The 20,995-nt window shown below is 41.5% G+C and overlaps 1 protein-coding gene across 6 annotated transcripts in view; it reads right to left on the bottom strand.

Annotated features, from left to right (window-relative positions):
- Positions 1-258: 258 nt before the first annotated feature.
- Positions 259-20,995, bottom strand: part of TBCK (TBC1 domain containing kinase) — a 186,769-nt gene continuing 166,032 nt past the window's right edge. For 4 of the 6 annotated variants that reach the window (XM_006269375.4, XM_059722137.1, XM_059722138.1 and 1 more), the window contains 2 exons: positions 19,943-20,102; positions 259-946 (listed from right to left, as the gene is read on the bottom strand). In XM_006269375.4, coding sequence (XP_006269437.1) covers positions 836-946; positions 19,943-20,102 — 271 coding nt within the window. In that variant the 3' untranslated portion in view covers positions 259-835. Of the gene's footprint in view, positions 947-13,276; positions 13,612-19,942; positions 20,103-20,995 lie in introns of all 6 variants that reach the window. The other 2 variants (XR_002094296.2, XM_019500077.1) reach the window with 2 other exon arrangements.

Below are 20,995 nucleotides of genomic sequence, written 5' to 3'. Positions count from 1 at the left end.
GCCTGGCAATCCAGCTAGTTTCCTACTCACCTTACAGTCCATGTGAAAAATAAAACTACCTTGTTTCTTTGTAAGTTACAAGTCTGAAATATGATCACAAATATTTTTAGAAATAACTCATCTTTTGTTATTTAGTCAGATCTATTCTGTATTTTGAAAACCTTGGTTTCAGGAAATATTGTCTGAATAGGATTAGGCCTCTTCTAGCTTTCTAGGAGAGGGTATGTTTTAAAATAAACTCAACATTATCTCCAAGGCTATTTTCCAATTTGGAATTTATTTTTATTTCCCATTCATATCAGAAAACATTTTTTTTTGGAAAAGTGGAACACTGAATACAATAATCTTTAAAAGGTTAAATCAGAAAAATGCAATTTTCCTGAATAACATACATGTGATATAATTTCAACCTGCTGGTTTCAATTTTTACTGTAAAATATTGCTGAAAAAGAATCCATTTAGTGCAACTCAGACTTGTCAAGCATTGTTTTCTCCTGCTTTGCTGAAATATTTATAGACATTAAATATCAAATGAGCCAATTCAACCTTTGTGTTGCAACTTGACAGCGCTTGACTAGACACAGACTTCATTGCTGCCGATAGTTCAAATGCCTTCCAAGATTTAAAGCTTCACATTTTTCATCCAATCAAACTGAAGATCAATGTCAAATGACAAAAAGAAAGTTCCTTTAAACCAGATCCATACTGAAAGACACTGATCATCTAGATTGCATGTCTTCTGGATGTGTCATAATGCCCTTATGGTTGACAATGTTCATATGCTGTGGATAGAAACAGCAATCTTTAAATTGATTTTCACAACATCTGTAGTTGCTCATATTTGTGGGGAAGGAACTGTCAGTAAACCAGTGGGCTTTATCTTGTTTATGCCTCCATCCAGAATGCAGACCCGTGGATACTTGTTTTTCACTAGATGAGCTGCAAACTGAAAAAAGAAAGGCATGTTATTAGTACGATGTTTATATTCCTTAAAATACTATTTTCCCCTGAGACACAAAAGTAGAGATCAAGGGGTTGTAAAAGCAAAAGTGTCAAACTGGTAGATCAAAACTATCTTTATCTACAGGACATCTTTATCATTTATCTTTATCACACAGGCATTAACAGGGACATCTTCCTCTTCTAACACTACCAAGATTTCTTAACATCCAACAGAAAGGAAGCACCCTGCAGTACTGAGAAGGGATAGATAACATTCTCCAAGTGCAGTTCCGCACTTTTTTGCTGAGACTCCCAAATATAACAGGCACAGCGGCAAACATGGTAGCCTGGCAATATAAACACTTGCATGTCTGTAGGACTTTGACACCAAGAACTAGTTCCAGAGAAGACATATGTGGTTCTGGAGTTTAGAGGTGAAAGGGTCTATATTCTCTTTAGTAATTTTCTGAATCTTCCATTCTTCTAGGAGTTTATATTTTGAAAATAAACATAAAGTCTACATACAGAATTGGAGGGAACCACCTCCCCATCAGGCCAAGAACAGGACTTCAGCCACACTGTGCTTTCATTTCCAAACACTGTTCTGCCTAGTACTCCCCTGCCAGTGAAATCAGAAGTTCAGACTTACTATATGGAGATTCCTAAAAAGCAGGCTGACAGAAGCACAACCTACTCAGTAGTGCTGTGCGAAATTTCGGCAGCCATTTCATTTGGGCCTGTTTCAGTGCCCGAAACACCAAATCTGAAATGAAACAGAAGGCTCCGAGAAACATCTCCGAAACAAAACGAAACCAGCTGAAACATTTCGGAGCTGGGCTTTCAGGGAAACAGAAACTAAGAGGAAGGGGGAAGAGGGGCTGAAGGACTGCTCTGATATTGACATCTGTAGTTGGCAAGTCTCTGTGAGCTGTCTCTGAGGTCCCTTCCAATCCCAGTGCTGTGGGGGAGTGATGGTAGCCTGCGCACATATCTGGGGCCCCGCGCTCTCTGGGAGGAGTCTGCCACAGCCCCGCAGCCCTCTTTGGGTGTGCAGATCTGTGTGCAGGATGACAGCATGCTACCACTGCTGGCTGGGGCCAGTGCCAGCACCCAAGTCTGTTCAGCACACCCTATCCCCTGTAGTAGCAGGGGAAAGCGTGGGAGAAGACCACATGGCTGCCCTGCCCAGCCCAGCCCAGCCTCCCAGCACTCAAAAACAGAACAAACAAAATGCCCTGCACTCACCTGCTGTAGCAGGGGCTCTGGGGCCACATGGCAGAGCTCCCCCATGCAGCCCTGCCATGGGCAACACGTGCCCCCCAGTGACCAGTCAGTGACTGGGGGGGGGCAGGGTTCTCGTGTCCAATCATGCTGACCTGGGGCACTCCCACTCCCCAGCCGGCACTCGCGGGGGGGGGGGGGAAGAGGGGCCCATCGGTGTTCCTTCCTGCCCCCCCATCCATCACCTGAGCAGGGAGCATGGCCTGTCAGGGGGTGCACCGGCACTTAGGGGGTGCATGTGCACCCTGGTGCACCCCCTATGCATCACCACTGGCTCCTGCTCCCTGCCCTGCCCCTGATGCCCCCCACTCCCCACTCGGCCCCAGCATCCCAGCATTTAAAACAGCCTCACACTCACTGGCTGCAGGAGCGGTGATTGGGGCTTCTGGGCACTCATGGCAGAGCCCCCCTGTGCAGTGCAGTGCAGCGGGGATTCCCCTCCACCCCGCTTGGCACCCATGTGGCAGCTGCCCCATGGCATTGGTGCAGCATTGTCTGGGAGCTGGGGCAGCTCCAGAACTCAGCTGGAGCCTGGCACCGCTCAGCCCCAGTGGCCCCAGCTTCCAGACAGTGCACAGCGACCTGCCGAGCTGCACTGCACCCATGCCATGGGGCAGTTACCACGTGGGTGCCAAGTGGGGGGACCAAACTGCACTGCCACAACAGATTTGGCCGAATTGAAATGGAGCAGTAATCTGAAACACCAAAACGAATCACTGTCCTCTGAAATGGCCGACTCCAACATCAAAACGAGAGACTGCTGTTTCACACAGCCTTACTACTCAGCTTTGTCAAATCAAAATTAAAAAAAAAAATCTTCTCATGGGCAAACTAAACTATCTTCAAAATAAACTCACCCCTTTGAAACTCCCTGCCTCCCTGACCATATTTAAATGTGTAAGCTAAACACAAGATTGTTATCAGTTTTCTCATTGCAGCCAAGTGCCAACTGAATATGATGTGGTAAAAAAGCAATGTCCCTGTGTAGATCTATCGTGTCCAGCACGTAATAGGCTCACAAAATAGCAGCAACATATTTATACATTACAGATACTGATTGCTCATTATCAAGTAGAAGTATTAGAGAGAAACATTTGTTAACTTTGCAAAGCTGCTCTCCAGCTTCTTTCAGATATTTCCATCTTGCAGATATATCCTTCCATATAGGTGATCTTCAGTTTGTTACACAATTGGAGTCTGCTCAATCAGGAAGACAATTTGCAGCCGTTAGCTCTTCTCTGCCCACTCGCTCCCTATGCAATCCCTGTTATGAAGAGCAGTGTTTTATCCTAACATCTGGCTGAGAAATTGAATGTCATCTGGAAGACAGACAGCAGCCTCCCACCCTTTAAATTTAAAGACTGTACAATATTTAAGCTTCCTTCTTTCATTCTTTTTTAAATTATCTGTACTTCTCTTCCACAGCCTACAGGAGGTATAAAGTACCAAGAACTACTTCTGCACAGACAACTAAATTACAAATGCTAGCAGAACAGATAAGTTTCCAGTCCAAGTACCAAACTGTGAACTAAATTCAGTACTTTAAACAGTAGTTTGAAAGATGCTCTTTCAGGTCTATGGTAAAGGACTGTGACAATATAATAATAACTAAGGCTTTAGAAGATGTGGTAGTGTTACCTAATTTACCTTAACAATGAAAGGAAGGACATTTTCTTTAATGGAGATAGACAACCTTCATAGAAGCAAAGCATTAATCTACTTCCCTAGCTGGAATCATTTCCTTGCAATAAATATGTTTCAAGCTACTCTTGCTCAGGGCATTTTGTATGCGCATAACGCATTTCTGCACATCTGTATGTCAAACAAAGCTATTGAATTCCTTTCCAAGTATTTCAGGGTAAACTTCAATACTGAATGAGGATTCGGCATGTGATCCTGTGACCAAGAATACTTGCTCAAATAGAGTAAGGGGTCACAGCTGATCACAGTCAGGGAATTTCCAGTGTCAAATCTGTTGGAGGTATGGCCCTAGGGAAGGCCAAAGGCAAGTTCTACTGGTGCTTGTTTCTTTGGTTTCACTGCTTTGTGTCAGCCAATGGAATATTCAGGAGATGAAAATGAAAAACAGTGCAATCTATCAGGCAAGATGGGAGATTAACTGTCAAGTGGTGCCAACATGCAACAGAGGAATAAATACCATGCATTCTCTGGATCAGAGAAAGCGCTTTGATTCAGAGCTGCCTCTGAGGTATTACTGAAGAGTGTTCTGACCTTTCCCCATCTCATTATGGTCATCAGGCAAATGCATACAAATCATTATATGCAACAGGAATGAAGCATACATGTGTGTTTTTGAGCGGGGGGGGGGGAGTGTGAAAGCAGCATACTGTATTTAGCAATATATTGAAAATATTGTGCATTCCTCATCTCATAGATAGGTAGATATGGCATGGTGTCACTTATCTACCGACCGACCTACCTTTTGCATTTTTACCACAAATAGGATCTTTGCTCCATGTTTTTTAATTCACTGGTCATAACAGGTCAAAACTGTGCATCATACATAACTGCTTCTTATTCAGGGTTTGTACATCACAAATCTTGTGCTATAATACACTTTGCCAATGCCTCAGTAATCAAGAGTATAGATGGAAAGAGGCTTTTATTGCATATATGATAAATGATTCCTTTAAAACCTGCAGGTTTACTGAGGAAGCTCTTTGTCACAAGGGTCCCATGGCAACTATGGAGAAACCTTGGAACAAATGGGGAAAGTGCAGTGTGGAGGGGGTGGGGGGCAGCCATCAGCTAGCTGGGTGGTCTGAGGAACAGAACAATATTATAGGACAAGGAGAATTAAAGTACTCAGGAAAGTGAGAAAGTGGCAGCAAGATGGAAACAAAGTGACATAGTAAGAACTTTAGCAGGTGAAGACAGCAGACAGAAAATTCAAAAAAGAAACTGATTCTAATGAACAATTAACTGCAACAGTATGCATGGGTTTCAGGCAGGAAAAGGGCTAGAGATGTCACAGGAAGCATTTGGAAAAGTGGGAGAGATTACTCAGAAATCCCATGACAAGGCTTACCCCTGATCTCCAGAGAAACACCAAGTCAAACCACAAGATCACAGACCATAGCAGCTGGATTGTGTCCAACTGCCTTACATGAATGAGTAGAAAATAAAGCAGTAGAAAGTCTCACTAGACAATGACACTGCTTAGTTTTTGGCCAAGTGAGACCTCTGTTGCAGGAATATGAAGTTTATTAACCACTTACCTGTATCTAATCAGTCTCCACATTGGCCAACTGAGGTCAGTTGATCCCAATGTGAAATGGTGACAGAGAAGTACACAGGTCTACTTAGATTTGGGACCATCCTATCAAGACATTTCCACTGTATTTTGACTTCCTGTTCCCTTCTTTCTATGCTTTGCCTGGGAAAATTATCACGAGCCCTGGACAATATCCACTGCACAGCTGCTGCAGGAATCAAGATTCAGGGGGCTTTAGATGTATTTAAAGAAACACACTACTTTGAAATACCATGAACATATTTTTCATTTTGTAGTTGCCATGGAAAGAAGCATGCACTTTTCTACAATGTGCAGTTTCAGAATGACGAAAAGCAACATATTCTTGCTTTCAACCTCCTGCATTTAACATCCTGCAAGGGAAAGCCCAGGGATCAGGGTCATAAAGGCTACTCAGATAACAAAATAAACACTGCAGCATTGCTGAATATGCTGGCTTCATGCTGCAGAGCAGGAAAGGGCAAGGATTTGGCCTTAGATGAACTATTTGATCTAATTAAAGTTAATCCCAATTGCATTTTCTGGTATTGTATGACATAGACTTCTTATCTGCTTATTCTTGTGTGCAGTTGTTCTGGCTTATTGTACATAGACACAAACAGAGGAACAGGAGTTTCTGTAGGACCTTCTCATTGTAAGATCAGAGATGGAACTGTGCGGAGAAATGTTCCGAGACCACCTGCTATCTTACCCTGCCAAAGTGTACTGTCTTATCAAAAAAGGTGAAAGAGTTATTTCTGGCATGCATACTGCTTGAGGGGAAGGAGAGGAAAGATTATTTCAAATATTTACATGGACTTCTAAGCCCTTTTCATAGCCTACAGTTCTGTACAAAAAGTCATGCTGTTGATGTATTCTCTGATCTCTTAAATTAAGTATTAACGAGAAAGTTAATATTTTCCACAAAATGATTTTAAGAATTAACAAACAGACAAAAGGATACAGTAAAAGTAACATGATTTTCTGCCCCTCTCTTATGGATTTCTTATTACAGGTATTAGCAACTAATGTTCTAATTCCAGAAAACACAAGATTGGTCTCCCCCATGCTCTTATCCTATGACTTTCATTCTATCAGAGTAATCATTGCATCTAAGGGCATATTTCCTTTTTAAGTACTATGATACATTTTTAAAGTATGTGTCTAAAGTTAAACCCCTACTTACAATTTTTATGAAAAGTAACATGATTTACAGAGAAGCTGTCAGCACAGAGGACAAAAAAAGTGAGGAGTCGCATACTTTGTACTAAACCATATATATAAAAATAAATAAAAGACTCACAGGGTATGTACAGACATTCAGGGAGGTTAGGGGAAGGTTAGATAGAGTTAAAAATGGCCACCCAATCAAAGGTAAGTTGGGATGGGGGGCTAGCAGGAAGGAAAGTGGGGTTTTTGGGGGTCATTGGGGGGCTTGCAGGATGGTGGTGGTTTGTGAGCTCAGGAATGGGGACTGGATGGTCCATGGGGGGAAGGGGGAGGGGGGTTGTCCAGTTGGGGAAAGGGGTGAGGGGCAGGGGGACTAAAAATAGCTTGGTACCAAGGGGAAGGTAGGAAAAGCACAGCCCCAGGCCTGGAACCAGCAGCTAGGCTTTCCCAGCCCTCAGGGCTGCACTGGGAACTGTACAGAAGTGCAGGTAGATCAGTCTCACCTGACCCACTGTAATTTAGACTACCTTGGAGATAGGGTTAACTTGGATCAGGTCAGCCATTTTCAGATTGATCTAAACTTCCTGAACTTCTGTACAGTTCACATTTCAATCCCTACTTAGGTCAATGCAAGTGTAAGGTCTGCAAATGGATGAACAAAGTTATAGTGGGTGGCCATTTTTAACACCTAATCTCCCCTTAACCTCCCTGAATGACTATACCTAACCATACTATTTCTGGTTCTTGATTAGGGAAGTATTATCTCAGAAGCAGGCAGCAGATAGTTAAAATTGTGGAGTGTGAAAAAAACTAAAACCTTTCTTTATCTGTGTCACACAGGCTTTGTTCAAGGCATTGTTTCCAGAAAAGTTAGGCTGCTATGATTTCACTAGCAACACAAAGTTTGATTCAATTTCCTCTTCTCATATTTACAGCAAGTAATACACATATGTGAAGTGCAGAAGGAAGATCTTGGAATGGTGTGGTTAATCCTGCTCCCTGGATCCTTAAACATCAATCAATTCTATGTAAGACACACCCTGGCCATGGTGAATAACTGAACCTGAAAAATCTTATTTCACTTCTGAAAGCATTCCAGACAGACTCACTCACTCATTTAGATATTTATTAAATCCAGAAGTGGCATAGGTAGTGTTGAAGCAAATTCACATTAAAATTTGACTGAACACTCAGTATTTTGTGCTATCTTTGCACAGCTCTCCATACTAACGTACCTAGAGGGTCTTGCCGCTTCTTTCCATCATTTAAGTACCATCGTGTATCAGGACCTGTAATGATGTTCACACTGACTGGAAAAACAGATTTTTCTCTGGATCATTTATCAAGATGTGTTTATATGAGACCACTCCGAGAAGTACATTTACAGCTTTCAAGTGTGCTGGTTGTATTACATTAGACACATCATGCTCTCAGAATGTATACAATACAAAGCCCAGTGACAAAGCACAGTTTTGAACTATAATGGATTACAGCCATTCCTAGTTTCCTGCAGGCCGGCCAGGAGGGAAGCAATGTTTAAACTTCTCACTTTCACAGACGTCCCTGTGGCAGGGAGTAATTAAAGGGGAGGAGGAATGACATATTGTACTAGAATACCAAGGCAAAAGAATGCTATGACAAAATGCATGTAGATGAAAAGCCACATACTGGAAGAATTAGGGCAGGGGGTCAGACTGGATGATCTGATAAGGTCCCTTCTGACCCAAACATCTATGAATCAGGGTATATTACTTTATAAAAGGGGAAGAGACTCCCCTTGGCCGAACTCTGTGTACCACCTGTAGATTTGCACAAGACTTCTCAAACATTTTTTTTATTGCTTTGTAAACACACATTATAGAAGCTTCAGCTGAGGGACCGCAGGCTACTTTTCTGTAAAACTCAAACTGCTTGCTCTTAACTGTAGTATACTTTCAACAAGTAGAGAGAAATATGTAGAAATATGAATCAGTCCCTATGAACACACTTTCTCTGTTACTAGGGAGACATGCAATTCCTCCACTTGAGAAGGTATTTTTAGTTCAACTGCTTTTAATACTAAGATGCTCCAGGAATATGACATTAAACTCTGATACCCAGGTTATAGGAACATTCAAAACAAAAAAATTCTATATCTAGGCATTATCATTTGATGCTGACTATAACAGTTCTAGCACACACTGAAAGGCAGGAAAGTACAGGAGATAAGGAAGAAAGCTAACTATAAACATGGAGTATGTTAAAAATGCACTTATTGTTCTAACAAGATCAAGGGGGAATTCTTCACATACTGAACTGGTAAAGAACAAGCTCTTTTCATTCCATTAATACAATTATATAGCTCTATGGTTGTTATACCACAGAGGTTTGAAAGTAACCCATTATTCCACACAAATTGACAGCTATTTTCTGAATGAAGTCAGCTTTATCAGGTACAACATATCTGAAAGAAAATGCACCAAAGTTTCCCTTAATACAGCAATAAACTTAAGACCTCCTCTCACACATTCTGAATCTTCTACTTAGTAAAGTAAAAAGAAAGTGAAAGGTAACTCAGTCCATAAGATTGTTTTTTGTAATATAGCTAATCTGTACAGACCAGATTACTTAAGAGAGAGAGAAAAGAAAAGAAATGCCCCACATCCAGGCAGTGAATTATTGATGAAACAGTAACAATGAAAATACCATTTTACCATTCTCCTCTCCATGCACTTAAAAAAAAAAATTAAAAAATAAAATCACATTTTTGTGCACCTAAGGATGGCTCTCTTACTGTTTGAAAATGGTTTAAAACTGCTTAGTTATAAAAACCCTTTTTTAGTTTAAGCAAATGCTGGCACTAGACAGCGATTCAAGTCTCCATTCGAAAATGACAGACATCCTGACTGGGAGACCTATAACAGGGCTACACACGGCACTTGCTAGTGCCTGAACATCAACTCCAGAGGCAGAGCTCTTTAAAGGAGCACTTGGAGGCTAGCAGTTGCGGGCCAAAATCCAGGGCACATATATTTTATTAAATATGTGAGAATTGCTGTCAACTAAATAAATTTCTCTCTCCCCCCAAAACAACAGCCTGATTCAAAGCCCATTGAAAAAAAAAAAAAAGAGAGAAAAAAAAAAGACTTTTATTGACTATAATAGGCTCTGAATCATTGATAAAGGCACCATTCCTAAATTAAGCTAAGTCAATACCTAAAAGAAGGACATTTTGGAGAATTATGACAAACCCCAAATCTTAGTTTTTGTTCCATTATATCCAAATGCATGGGCGAATTTGCCCCATAACAAGACTATCAAGGGCATTTCACAGGCCATTCCTAGTTCCCTACGGTCAAGCCTTGTCAACTATACTAAAACATGATTTGCCTAATTTTGTAAAATTCCCTATTGGCATCTTTAAATACATTTGTGATTCTGCCCTGTAAGATCATCTGAGTGATAATTCAGGGACAACCATTTCATGTTTATTTAAATTACTAATGGGTAATGAAAGGACATATAGTTTTTATTTTTTTGAAACATAGCTTTACCTTGCAGAGACTAGGCACTCTGGCTGGTGTTTTCAATAGACACCAAGTAAGCTAAGCAACAAAAGTCCCCTGAAATTCAGTGGGAAATAGGCACTTGCTTTATGGTCCTTTAACTTTATGAAGGCTGGGATTTTTAAGACCATCAAGTTGTGCAGAAGTAAAAATGTGCTTTCAGAAGCACATGTTTGGTGCTGCGTTAGAAGAATTAGGAATGAGAACACTGATCAACAACATGAAGGACCGTGCAATGAATGCCTTACCTAACTTGAATGTGTATTCTATTGCAAAAAATTAGTAAAAAAAAATTGTTTTAAGATGTAAACTGGAGACATGCTGATGTTTTAAATTTTGCTAAAGCATGGCGAGTAAATATATAGTGATATATTAGATCACATTCATACTTTTCTGTTCCAGAAAAAATACCTGAGCAAAAAATGCGTTGTAGTACTAGTCTCTCAGTGCCATCAAACCAACTATATTCTGTTGCTACCAACTCCTTCCCACTTCAAAGCACAAGGATTGGTTCACACGCAAAAGGATCACTATGCACATTTAAAAACATGACAGTTTCATGAGAAAGAGACCTTTGCTTAGGTCAGGAATGCATCTTATTAAAAGGAGACTAAATTTAACGCCTTTTCTCATGCTGTGCCAAAGGTCATGTAGATCTCATACAAAGCCTTATCTGCCTTGGAGAGAATTCATAGATCTTATCATATAACTATGTGACAAACTGAAACCTGCATTATTGTACTTGAATTTTAAAAATGATTTAGAAAGTGATCTAGGTAAAGGAATGACTTTTCCAGATCAAAATAATTAATTGCAATGACTGGAAGTTCACACCCCAACTATAAAAATTCATCACGTGACTATAAGAAACTCCAGGCTGCTGGTTCATTTACCTCAGACTTGTAGCTCACCAGCTCTCTCTCAATATTGAATCCTATATCCTCATCACAGTAAGAAAAAAGGAGACACTTTCCTAATTATTATGCCCAACAGACTAAGAAACTTGTTATATAAAAGCTGCTATAATGTAATAGGATCACTTCACAGCTAAGAAATTGTGCACTGTACAGTACTAAGTTTGTCTACTCTGTATTCAAATTATTACCACCTGAAAAAAATGGTGGTCTGAAATGTTTTTCTGGCATAGCATGCACCTGAAACCAAGAATTAAGTTAAACAATGAAATCATTCAGTCTCTTCTTACATCAGTGAACCTGGCTGGAACAGGGATAAAAAGTAAGAAGGATTCTGTGGTGGGAGGCAGGAAGTGGTGCCCTCCTCTGACAAAAAATGAACCCCCTGCCTCGCTTGTGAGACTTATGTTATTGAAGAAGGCAAGGCAGATTTGCACCTTAGAGATTAGCTAAATCACAGATGCATAAGCTTTTGTAAGCAGCATGGATTACTTCATCAGATACCCTGCCCGACTTCAGACTAGCATGGCTAACTACCTCTTTATACATTACGGAGGCACTGTTCACTCTCCAACCTTCATGCTCGGAGAATGACAGAGATCCACTGATCAATGAGTTAGTAAGCACTGAAATTCCATCAGCCACATGTGCGTAAGAGGAGTCCTTGTTTAACTTCCAAATCCCAGTATTCCCACGTCTGGATATGGGAAAGAGAAGGTTGATACATGAATCAGGTTGACAGTGGAACACACTATCACATATTTCATCTGAAAGGCTGTCTGATCACTTAGTTCTTCCTAACATGCCAGTAGCAAGAATAACTGTAGCGGTAAACGTTCTAGAGGGCTACAACTCCGGTCATTAAATTGACCCCACACAGCTCCAGTCCCAGTTTCTCCTTATGCTAATCTTAGACAGCTAATGGCACACTTGGTCAGCAGACAAACTAGTCATTTAGCCTTTAGGGAGAAGTCAATTAAGGGGTTTATTGACAATAAGGATTTAGCAGAGCTTAATCCAGGCCTCGGCAAGTGTCTGAAGGCAAAAATGAACTACAGCTATTGCCATTGCTGTGTTCCCTTGACTCCTGCTGAAAGCAATGCTTTTGTCTACTTGGAAAGAAAGCACTTATTAAAGCCGATTTATGCATTTCAGAATGAGGAACAAAATCAAGTATAAAACATACAAAGAGGCAGAAGGGGGAAGGAAGTGTTCTGTGTCAAGCTTTCAGCAACCAAACTTTAGTGCTTCTAATGACACAGAGCAGGCTACTAATAGGAAATAAAAATGTAATCTGCCTTCAGTTTACAGTTGGTCACTTTAATCAGATACATTTTTCGTATTCATTGCTTCTATCCTCTCTACTAGTAATTCTCAACTACGGTGCCTTGAAATCCTTTGAAGGTGCAATACAATGTTAGATCTTCAACCATGAGTCACAACGTAAATCCAGAGATTTCAAATAGAAATCCAGCGTGGTGGTCTTTCCGAGTTCTTTGCAACAGGAAAAATGCTCTATAACTTTCTGTTGTGAAAACTAAGAGCTGGCATTTTCTGAGTGATGTAACGAGTCTATTCAGAGGTGCTTTGAGTCTAGAGATGAACACTGCTCTATATATTAAAACAATATAATCTGTTTTTTCAATGCTTTTTTGGAATATCACATTCTGAAATGATCTTTATAAGAGTTAAACTATTAGTGGATAACTTATTTTTACTCAGAATTAAACAACTTAGTTTGCAACATTCTAATTTTTACAAATAAGAGCTTATTGAAACGTAACTGTACAGAATTCTGTTTGGTTTCCATACTTTTGGTTGTTACTTTTTGCATTAATGATTAGGGACCTATCTAAACTGTGGTAAGACAATAGGATTTGTGAGCCACTCAGTGTATGGAGCTGATTTCATGGCCTCTTCACTATTGATTGGCTGAAGGGCCCTAGCAGCCCCCTTGCTAGTGATTGGCTGGGAGGCAAAAACTGTGACGTAATTAGATAGCAAAGCCCATGGAAATATCAAATAAATTACTGCATTATTATATATCTGTTACATTTTAATTCAAATTGAAATATATTATGAACATCAATTTTACACAATATGAATTGCAACTAATTATCATTTATTATTAGTGTTCTACAAAAAGTTTAGTAATACTAAATAATGCTAACCTTGATAGAAACAATTCCTGTTAGTTGTTAAATGCTAGCGTGCAGCATCTAGCAGCATTTGCAGTTGACATCCTTTGTCTCTGCAGTGTGAACACTTGTCCATACACTGAGATCACATTCTGCATCCACTGAATTTGTTGGAGTGGTAAGGCAGTGTTTTTCCAAGTTGTAGAGATGTGGAAACTGACCAGAAATGGACTCCCAAAACAGTCACAGTCAAAAGGCATCTGGTACTCTGTGTCAATGTTCATATAAGCAGCATGTTCCTTGTCGTGCTCTTTTTGCCATCCAGGGATTCATTTCAGTAGCTGAAGGTCAAAACTCAGAAGAGGCTCCTGATTGGGGTAAAAAATTTCAAACTCTTAAAAAAAAAAAGATGGTAGCTAGTTGTTTAAACCGATCGTATTTTAGTAACTGTTTAGTAACAATTTATGTAACACGCAAGCTGATCGTGTGTTAGTAACTGATCGTATTTGTACTACTAATTCAACTTTGCAGCTATTTCCTGGAACAGTTCTCATCTCCGCTGGTTTTCACATTGATAGTTTTGAAGTTGTTCTTATGCCATGTCTTCGACCCAACTTATCAAATCCATCAGCTTGTTGTGCTTGGTGGATCAAAGCCTGCCAACTTTCAAACCATGTCAGAAGCTCCATGAACTGGTTCATATTTTTAGCTGCAAATGTAACTTGATCTGCAATGTCTCTGTCTTAAGAGATCACTTGGACAAGGGGGTGAAAAGCACCCTGTTCAAATTTGCAGATGACACTAAGATGTGGGGAGAAGTGGGCACGCTAAAAGGGAGGGACAGGCTGCAATTGGATCTGGACAGGTTACAGGGGTGGGCGGATGAGAATAAGATGGGATTCTATACTGACAAGTGCAGGGTACTGCACCTAGGGAGGAAGAACCAGCAGCATACCTAGAGGCTGGGGAACTCCCTTCTCATCAGCGCAGAGGCAGAAAAGGATCTTGGAGTCATTATTGATGCCAAAATGAACATGGGCCAACAGTGTGGGGACAAGGTCAGGAAGGCCAACCGCACCTTGTCATGCATCCACAGATGCATTACAAGCAGGTCCAAGGAGGTGATCCTCCCCCTCTTTGCGGCACTGGTCAGGCCACAGCTGGAGTACTGCGTCCAGTTCTGGGCACTGCACTTCAGAAGGGGTGTGGACAATGTGGAGAGGGTCCAGAGGAGGGCCACCCGCATGATCCTGGGACAGCAGGGTAGACCCTACGGGGAAAAGCTGCGGGACCTGAACTTGTTCAGCCTCCACAAGAGAATGCTGAGAGGGGAGGATCTAGTGGCCATCTATAAACTGGCCAAGAGAGACAATGGGAGAGTCCCTGTTCCCCCGAGCACTACTGGGAGTAACAAGGAATAACAGCCATAAGTTGACTGACAGTAGGTTCAGGCTGGACATCAGGAGGCACTACTTCACAGTCAGGGCAGCTGGGATCTGGAACCAACTTTCAAAGGAAATGGTGCTTGCTCCTACCCTGGGAGTCTTCAAAAGGAGGCTAAATAACTACCTAGCCGGGGTTGTTTGACCCCAGCATTCTTTCCTGCCGTGGCAGGGGGTTGGACTTGATCCGTTCAGGTCCCTTCCAACCCTACCAACTATGAAACTATGTAGTTTAAGCTGGTAATACTTCATATTCTTTGCGTGGTAATGAACTGCATTAAGCTACAAATTCCACCTTGTAAGTACTGGCTCTTGTGAAATTGACACAGTCACATGTAGATCCCTGCTTCGATTGGTGATGGACTTTGGATGTCGAAGCTTGTAGCCTGGGCAATGTTTGAACACTTTTTAAAAAGAGGAAACCAGGTTATCCACATCAAGAAAATGTATGCACCAGATGTCACTTACTAAAGAAAGGACTGCAGGTGACATGAATTGCATTGGGCATCATTCCATGGAGAAAGCTTTGCACATATACATAGCATTATCTGACAAACACTGAGATTCTGTTAAATTCTAAGCCATAGTTTACAACAGCCTTCACTAGGGCTTGTTACACGGTAGAAAGTTTGACAGATGTGAGGTGAACTGTCTTTTGTTTGAAAAACAGTCAGGTTGTGGTGCCTTTTGCTTTATATGTGATTTGGACTCCAAATGCCAATCAATCCTTTTTCCTTGACACATCCAGAAGTGCACTGCATGATGAACAAAACAGTTTACCATCATCTGCATGCAAGGTTCTTACAGGGAACTGCCTTACATGATCCTGAGCTGAAATGTATTTAGGTTTCTTGGATGTCTTTTCACTCATCTTCAGACTGCAGCACTGCATCTGGCTTCTTAAAAGATGGCATTGAAACCCTTTTGATTTCCTGACTGGCATCTTCACTGAGCCTACATCACTAGCTCAGCCTCTCAGACCATGTGCTCTACGGCTGGAGCGACTGCTGTGTTTTTTGTATTGCGCTAAGCTTTTTTTTTTTTCTTCCCCCCAGACAATTCTGTGCAAAACTGCAGGAAATGTCATTTTTCATGGTGATCGCAAAAGCTGCTATTTTTCACGGCTTTCATGAAAATCACAAAACTGTGATTTAATAGGTCCCTATTAATGACTAAAACACTGAATCCTAACCTCGTTAAAAGCAATAGCTACTGTTTTGGATAAGTTTGACCTTCAAACTGGCAATTTTGGCTCAGTAAACTTTATGAACATCTGCAAACCATTCTATACAACTGCACAGAAAGAAACTGGCATTTGAACATTTTATAGAGAAGCAAGGAGGTACGATCCTTCTGAGTATACTCAAGGTCAGATAGTTTTGACATACACCAACTACAAAAATCTAACAGGGACTGATCAGTCCGTCAGTGAGGTTCTAGTATTTGACCGATTTGTGGGATGAAAATACTGGTCAGTCCAAGTATTTATTGCTATGCAGAATTCCATGGGCAGCAGCAATGCTTTCAAGAACCGTAAAAAAAACAAATATTAACATTATATTAATACTGATATATGTTCAATAGAAAGATGACTCAAATAAATCCTGCGAACACAATTTTCTTTAGATTGTAGACAGCATAGTTTTGAAGATGTTGCAGCACAAAAATCTTTCACTCTGGGTTAATGGGTCAGATTTTCAGTCTGATAGATGCTGGGTACGTTTTCCACCATGTGCTTAGTCATTAGACAGTAACATAATTAGGTGGGGCAAATGGGGCACCAGCAGCATCCTGCAGCACTTTGCACCCCTGCTATCTGGTGTCCAACAGCATCTCTGACCAAGACGCCAAAATTGCTAGTTCCACCTCTGTCAATGGCAAACAGTAAGTGAAACAAACATGAGAGAATGGCTAAAAGTCCAAGGTTGTTTGTATGCAGACCACCACAAGGAAGTGGAAAGAAGAGTCTCCCTGTTAGCATAGACTGTACAGCCAAATGCTGAAGTTTTTACTCAGACAAGCTCTCACTGATACCTTGCTTCTCTCTCTGTTTCTCTCTCCCAAGCTGATGCTGTTTCACATACAATTTCTAACACTAATCCCTCAGGGCAGCTGTTGAAAACTGACTTGCAAAAATGAAGAATGTTTCCAATGACAGTCATTACTGAGTATCATGGTGATTGGCTTTCCCACCCCTATTCCCACAGGGTTAGTGAATGGTAAAGCCATAATTGAAAGAAGTGATGTCTAGCGTTTTAAAACGTAACTTGGTGAGGCCGCAGCTGGAGTACTGCGTCCAGTTTTGAGCTCCACAATTCAAAAAGGATGCAAAGAAGCTTGAGAGAGTCCAGCGAAGAGCCACGCACATGATCAGAGGTCAGGAAAACAGACCTTAGGATGACAGGCTGAGAGCTATGGGTCTTTAGCCTGGAAAAGCGCAGGCTCAGGGGTGATCTGATGGCCACCTATAAGTTTATCACGGGTGACCACCAGTATCTGGGGGAACGTTTGTTCACCAGAGCGCCCCCAGTGATGACGAGGTGTAACGGTTATAAACTCCTGCAAGACTGTTTCAGGTTGGACATAAGGAAGAATTTCTTTACTGTCTGAGTCCCCAAGGTCTGGAATAGCCTGCCATCGGAGGTGGTTCAAGCACCTACATTGAACACCTTCAAGATGAAACTGGATGCTTATCTTGCTGGGATCCTATGACTCCAGCTGACTTCCTGCCCTTCGGGCGGGGGGCTGGACTCAATGATCTTCTGAGGTCCCTTCCAGCCCTAATGTCTATGAACTCTATGAAACTTCAAAAACTGATGAATATTGCATCATTAAATGCTTAAAACTGCCCTTATATCACCTCCATTTGGCGCACAGTAGGCACATCCATAAGGGCACTAATGTGCTTTTTCTAATGTGCATTAAATTTAGTACCACCTGGTGGGTGTCTCTAGATGTGCTGTGAGGCTACTTTGATGCACTGTAATTCCAGTGCGTAGGAGCAGATTCAATTAAGAGAGTCTGCTGGAGTGTGGTAGTTACCATGGATCTGAGTTCCCCATTTGCCAGGGAAAAACGTGGTAAAAGCTACATTTTGTCATTTTAAAGAGAAAAACCTGGATTTTTAGCTTTATAGGAGAAAAAAACCAAAAAACAAACCCACAGGGAACAGTGGATTTCCCCTAGCAGGCTGGCAGAGTTCCAGCCTTCAAGGGTCTGGGGGGAATGGGAAAAGGGTGATCATTGGGGGGGCACTATGTGCATGTATACATGCACATGGTTGTCAGGCAGCCTGGCGAGCAGCTCCCGCAGGTAGGTCTTGAGTGGGGGTAGGGATTAAGGCCCCTATGGTGACAGAGGGAGGGAGTTGGGCAGGGGTGGGGCTTGGGGCCCAGGATCAGAATGCATGGTTGCAGGGTCGCAAGTGGGATGGGACAGTGGGCAGCTTGTTGGGGGAAGGGGGAGGAGTGACTCTGCTGCTCCTGTATGCACTCCTGGGGAGTACATGGGGGTCATATACCCTCCAGATTGGGGGGGGTGGGGGGCAGGCAGGCTGGACTTTGTGGATTTTAACCAGAGAATTTGCAATTTTTAAAAGAAGAGAATTCGTGATTTTTAAAACAGAGAAAACTAGAATCCCTGGTAATTACCATCCTCCAGCCAGCCTCTGCATCACATGCATCAGCATCCCCATGCTTCAAAATGACAGCAAGGATGCTAAACTAAAGCTCATCAAATAAGCTTTAGTTCAAGCACCCCCACTGCCATTTTGAAGTGGGGGACACGGATACACAAGACACTGCAGCGCTTTAATTACAGCAGCTCTCGAAGCTGCTCCAAATAAAATGTCCCCTCCCTCCCCAGAACATACACAAGTGCTCTCCAACATTAACTACATTAATGAGCATTAGGGCTGCACTAATGCATAGTAGCAAATCTTGCATGCTTTTTTTTTTTTTTAGCTATGCTTAACGTGCAGCAGAATATTTTATTGCACATTTGCATAGTGTCACAGTTTTTTACATGATGCTTTAATGCACAGTAAAATAGTCTACTGCACATTAAAGCACGTGTAGACACACCCAATATTTTATACATTTGCACTTGTCCACGAAAGAGAGCGTTATGTAGTCAGCTTTCAGCGAGCTATTGTAAGCAAATGGATTTCACACTGAAGTATTAACAAGAGACTGAATTAGTTCAAATGCATGTACCTAGAGATGCCACAGATACTCACCGATATGAGACTATGCTAGATGAGCTGTATAGTAAATTTTAATGCAACCTCTTTTTGATACCATCTAAACAATTATACAATCTCAATTACTTCTGCAAGTGACCAACATGCATTAAGTAAATATTTTTTTCTATTCCCCAGAATAGATACGTCCCTTGCTGTTTAGCCACAGGAGGAATCAAGTCATTTTAAGTCGTGTTAGATCATGGCTTTAGGTTCAGGCCTCTCCTGTGGACAAAGAACAAGCTAAGCCACGGAGCGTCTTGCAGAGGAATTCAGGGGGTGGGAGGGTAGGGAGGAGAATGTGTTTCAGAATTTCACAAAGAAAAGGAAAGTTTCAAACTTCATTTTACCTCAGAGAAAAGATGCTACAAAAGGCACTTCCACTCCTTGCTGCATTAGCTTATGATGTTGTTAATGTTCAGCCAGGGAGAGGTAGAGACAAGCCAGAGCACTATGGCCACAAAGTTAAAAATGAAGTCACTTGAACACCATCAGCAACATATTTAAAGGTGTCACATGTGAGCACTTATTTCCCCTTTGATGATCATGGGAAAATTGGATAGGATACTGGAAATCTGATCAACAAGTTGTTTCTAGTTTTTCCTAGCCAGATATAGTTTTTCACTTTCTTTAAACCTGGAAACAACCCCAGGCTCCTCTCTACCTACCCAGCCAGTCCCTTTGTAATTCTACAGTAGTGGCAAGAAAAGCCAGCTATTTCACAGGATTGGCTTCCTCCAGTGCAAACTCAGAAATTGGCCATTTAGAAAATATGCCAAAATAAAGTTTTAAAACTGTAAAAACAAACAAACAATTTCCAGATGTCTTTTCTAACACTGGCATTTTCCAGACATTGGAGGTTAATTTTTTTCCCCCTCTGAATTAGAAAGAGATATGAAGAAGCCCCAGCATGTCCTAAAATATTTATGTGGAAGCAGTTTTCCAGATCTCAGTTATATTCAGGTCCGAGGAGCATTTATACTGTGTGTACATGTTACAGCAGTACAGTAAACTTACAGCAGCTGTGTTCTTCACCACATGTCCTACAACCACAACAACTCTTCCTTTAAAGCTCTGGAGCGTAGCAGTAGCGGGGCACTGGACGAGCTCTCTTTCTGTTGTGAAAGCCAAACCAAATGAAATGTTGATACTGCCTGAAATGTGGCCACGGTTAAAGCTGAAGGAGAACACAGTTAAGAAAAAACACAATGGAAAAGATGTTCTAGATATACTCACACTTTCTGTACAGTGCCTACCACAAAACAGATAGCGATTTCAGCCACTGAAAGTCAATGGGAGTTATATGCAAGTGTTTTAATTAAGAATTTGTATTATGCAGTTTTAGACCAAAGGGCAAATAATGAACTTCCTTCTTCACTGCTACTGCCAATGATGAAGTAATTAAAACAGAAGCTGCCTCCTTTTAAGAAGTCCCCTCCTCTGCCTGATGCGACACAAATCAATTTGTTCTTTTTGGGCTAATGCACATTGAGAATCGCAATTACTGTTTACTCAAACTGAAAATAGCTGCTAGCTCACATGAAAATTAACAGGGCAAAGATTTATTTGTGGTTTTATAAAAAAAGACAGGTAGAATTATTTCCAACACTGCTGTGGTCAAGGTGTACCTAGATGCACAGTGAAAAGAGAAATGTAGGGCCCTAGCACACACTAGATTTAAGACATAGGTATGGTGAAAACTGTGCCATAAATAATAACCTGGCCAAATATTAAAGCCAATTTAGTACATGACAATACAGAAAATGTGCCACAAGGACGCTCCGCATATAAGGTGGAACATCTTTGTGGCTTGTCTACATCAGGCCTTAAAATGAATATGTGGCATATTGGGGCTGATCCATGCCAAATCCCACTGCTCAGGTGAGTGCAGAGATCTGGCATGGGGCAGCTCTAGGGATCCAGGATATAGCTATCCATCACCCAATCAGAGGGATTGGGTTAGGGGCAGCATTGAGTTCTGGACACAGCGATGCCACCCAACTCCCTGAGGCAGATCAGGGGGTGCCATGAGCCTAACATCAGAGAGCATTTTCTTAATCTCAGGCTTGT

This window comes from Alligator mississippiensis, chromosome 2 (assembly GCF_030867095.1).
Source record: "Alligator mississippiensis isolate rAllMis1 chromosome 2, rAllMis1, whole genome shotgun sequence".
Taxonomy (NCBI): domain Eukaryota; kingdom Metazoa; phylum Chordata; order Crocodylia; family Alligatoridae; genus Alligator; species Alligator mississippiensis.
The sequence above is the reverse complement of the archived record's forward strand: the minus strand, read 5'-3'. Positions and strand labels throughout refer to the sequence as shown.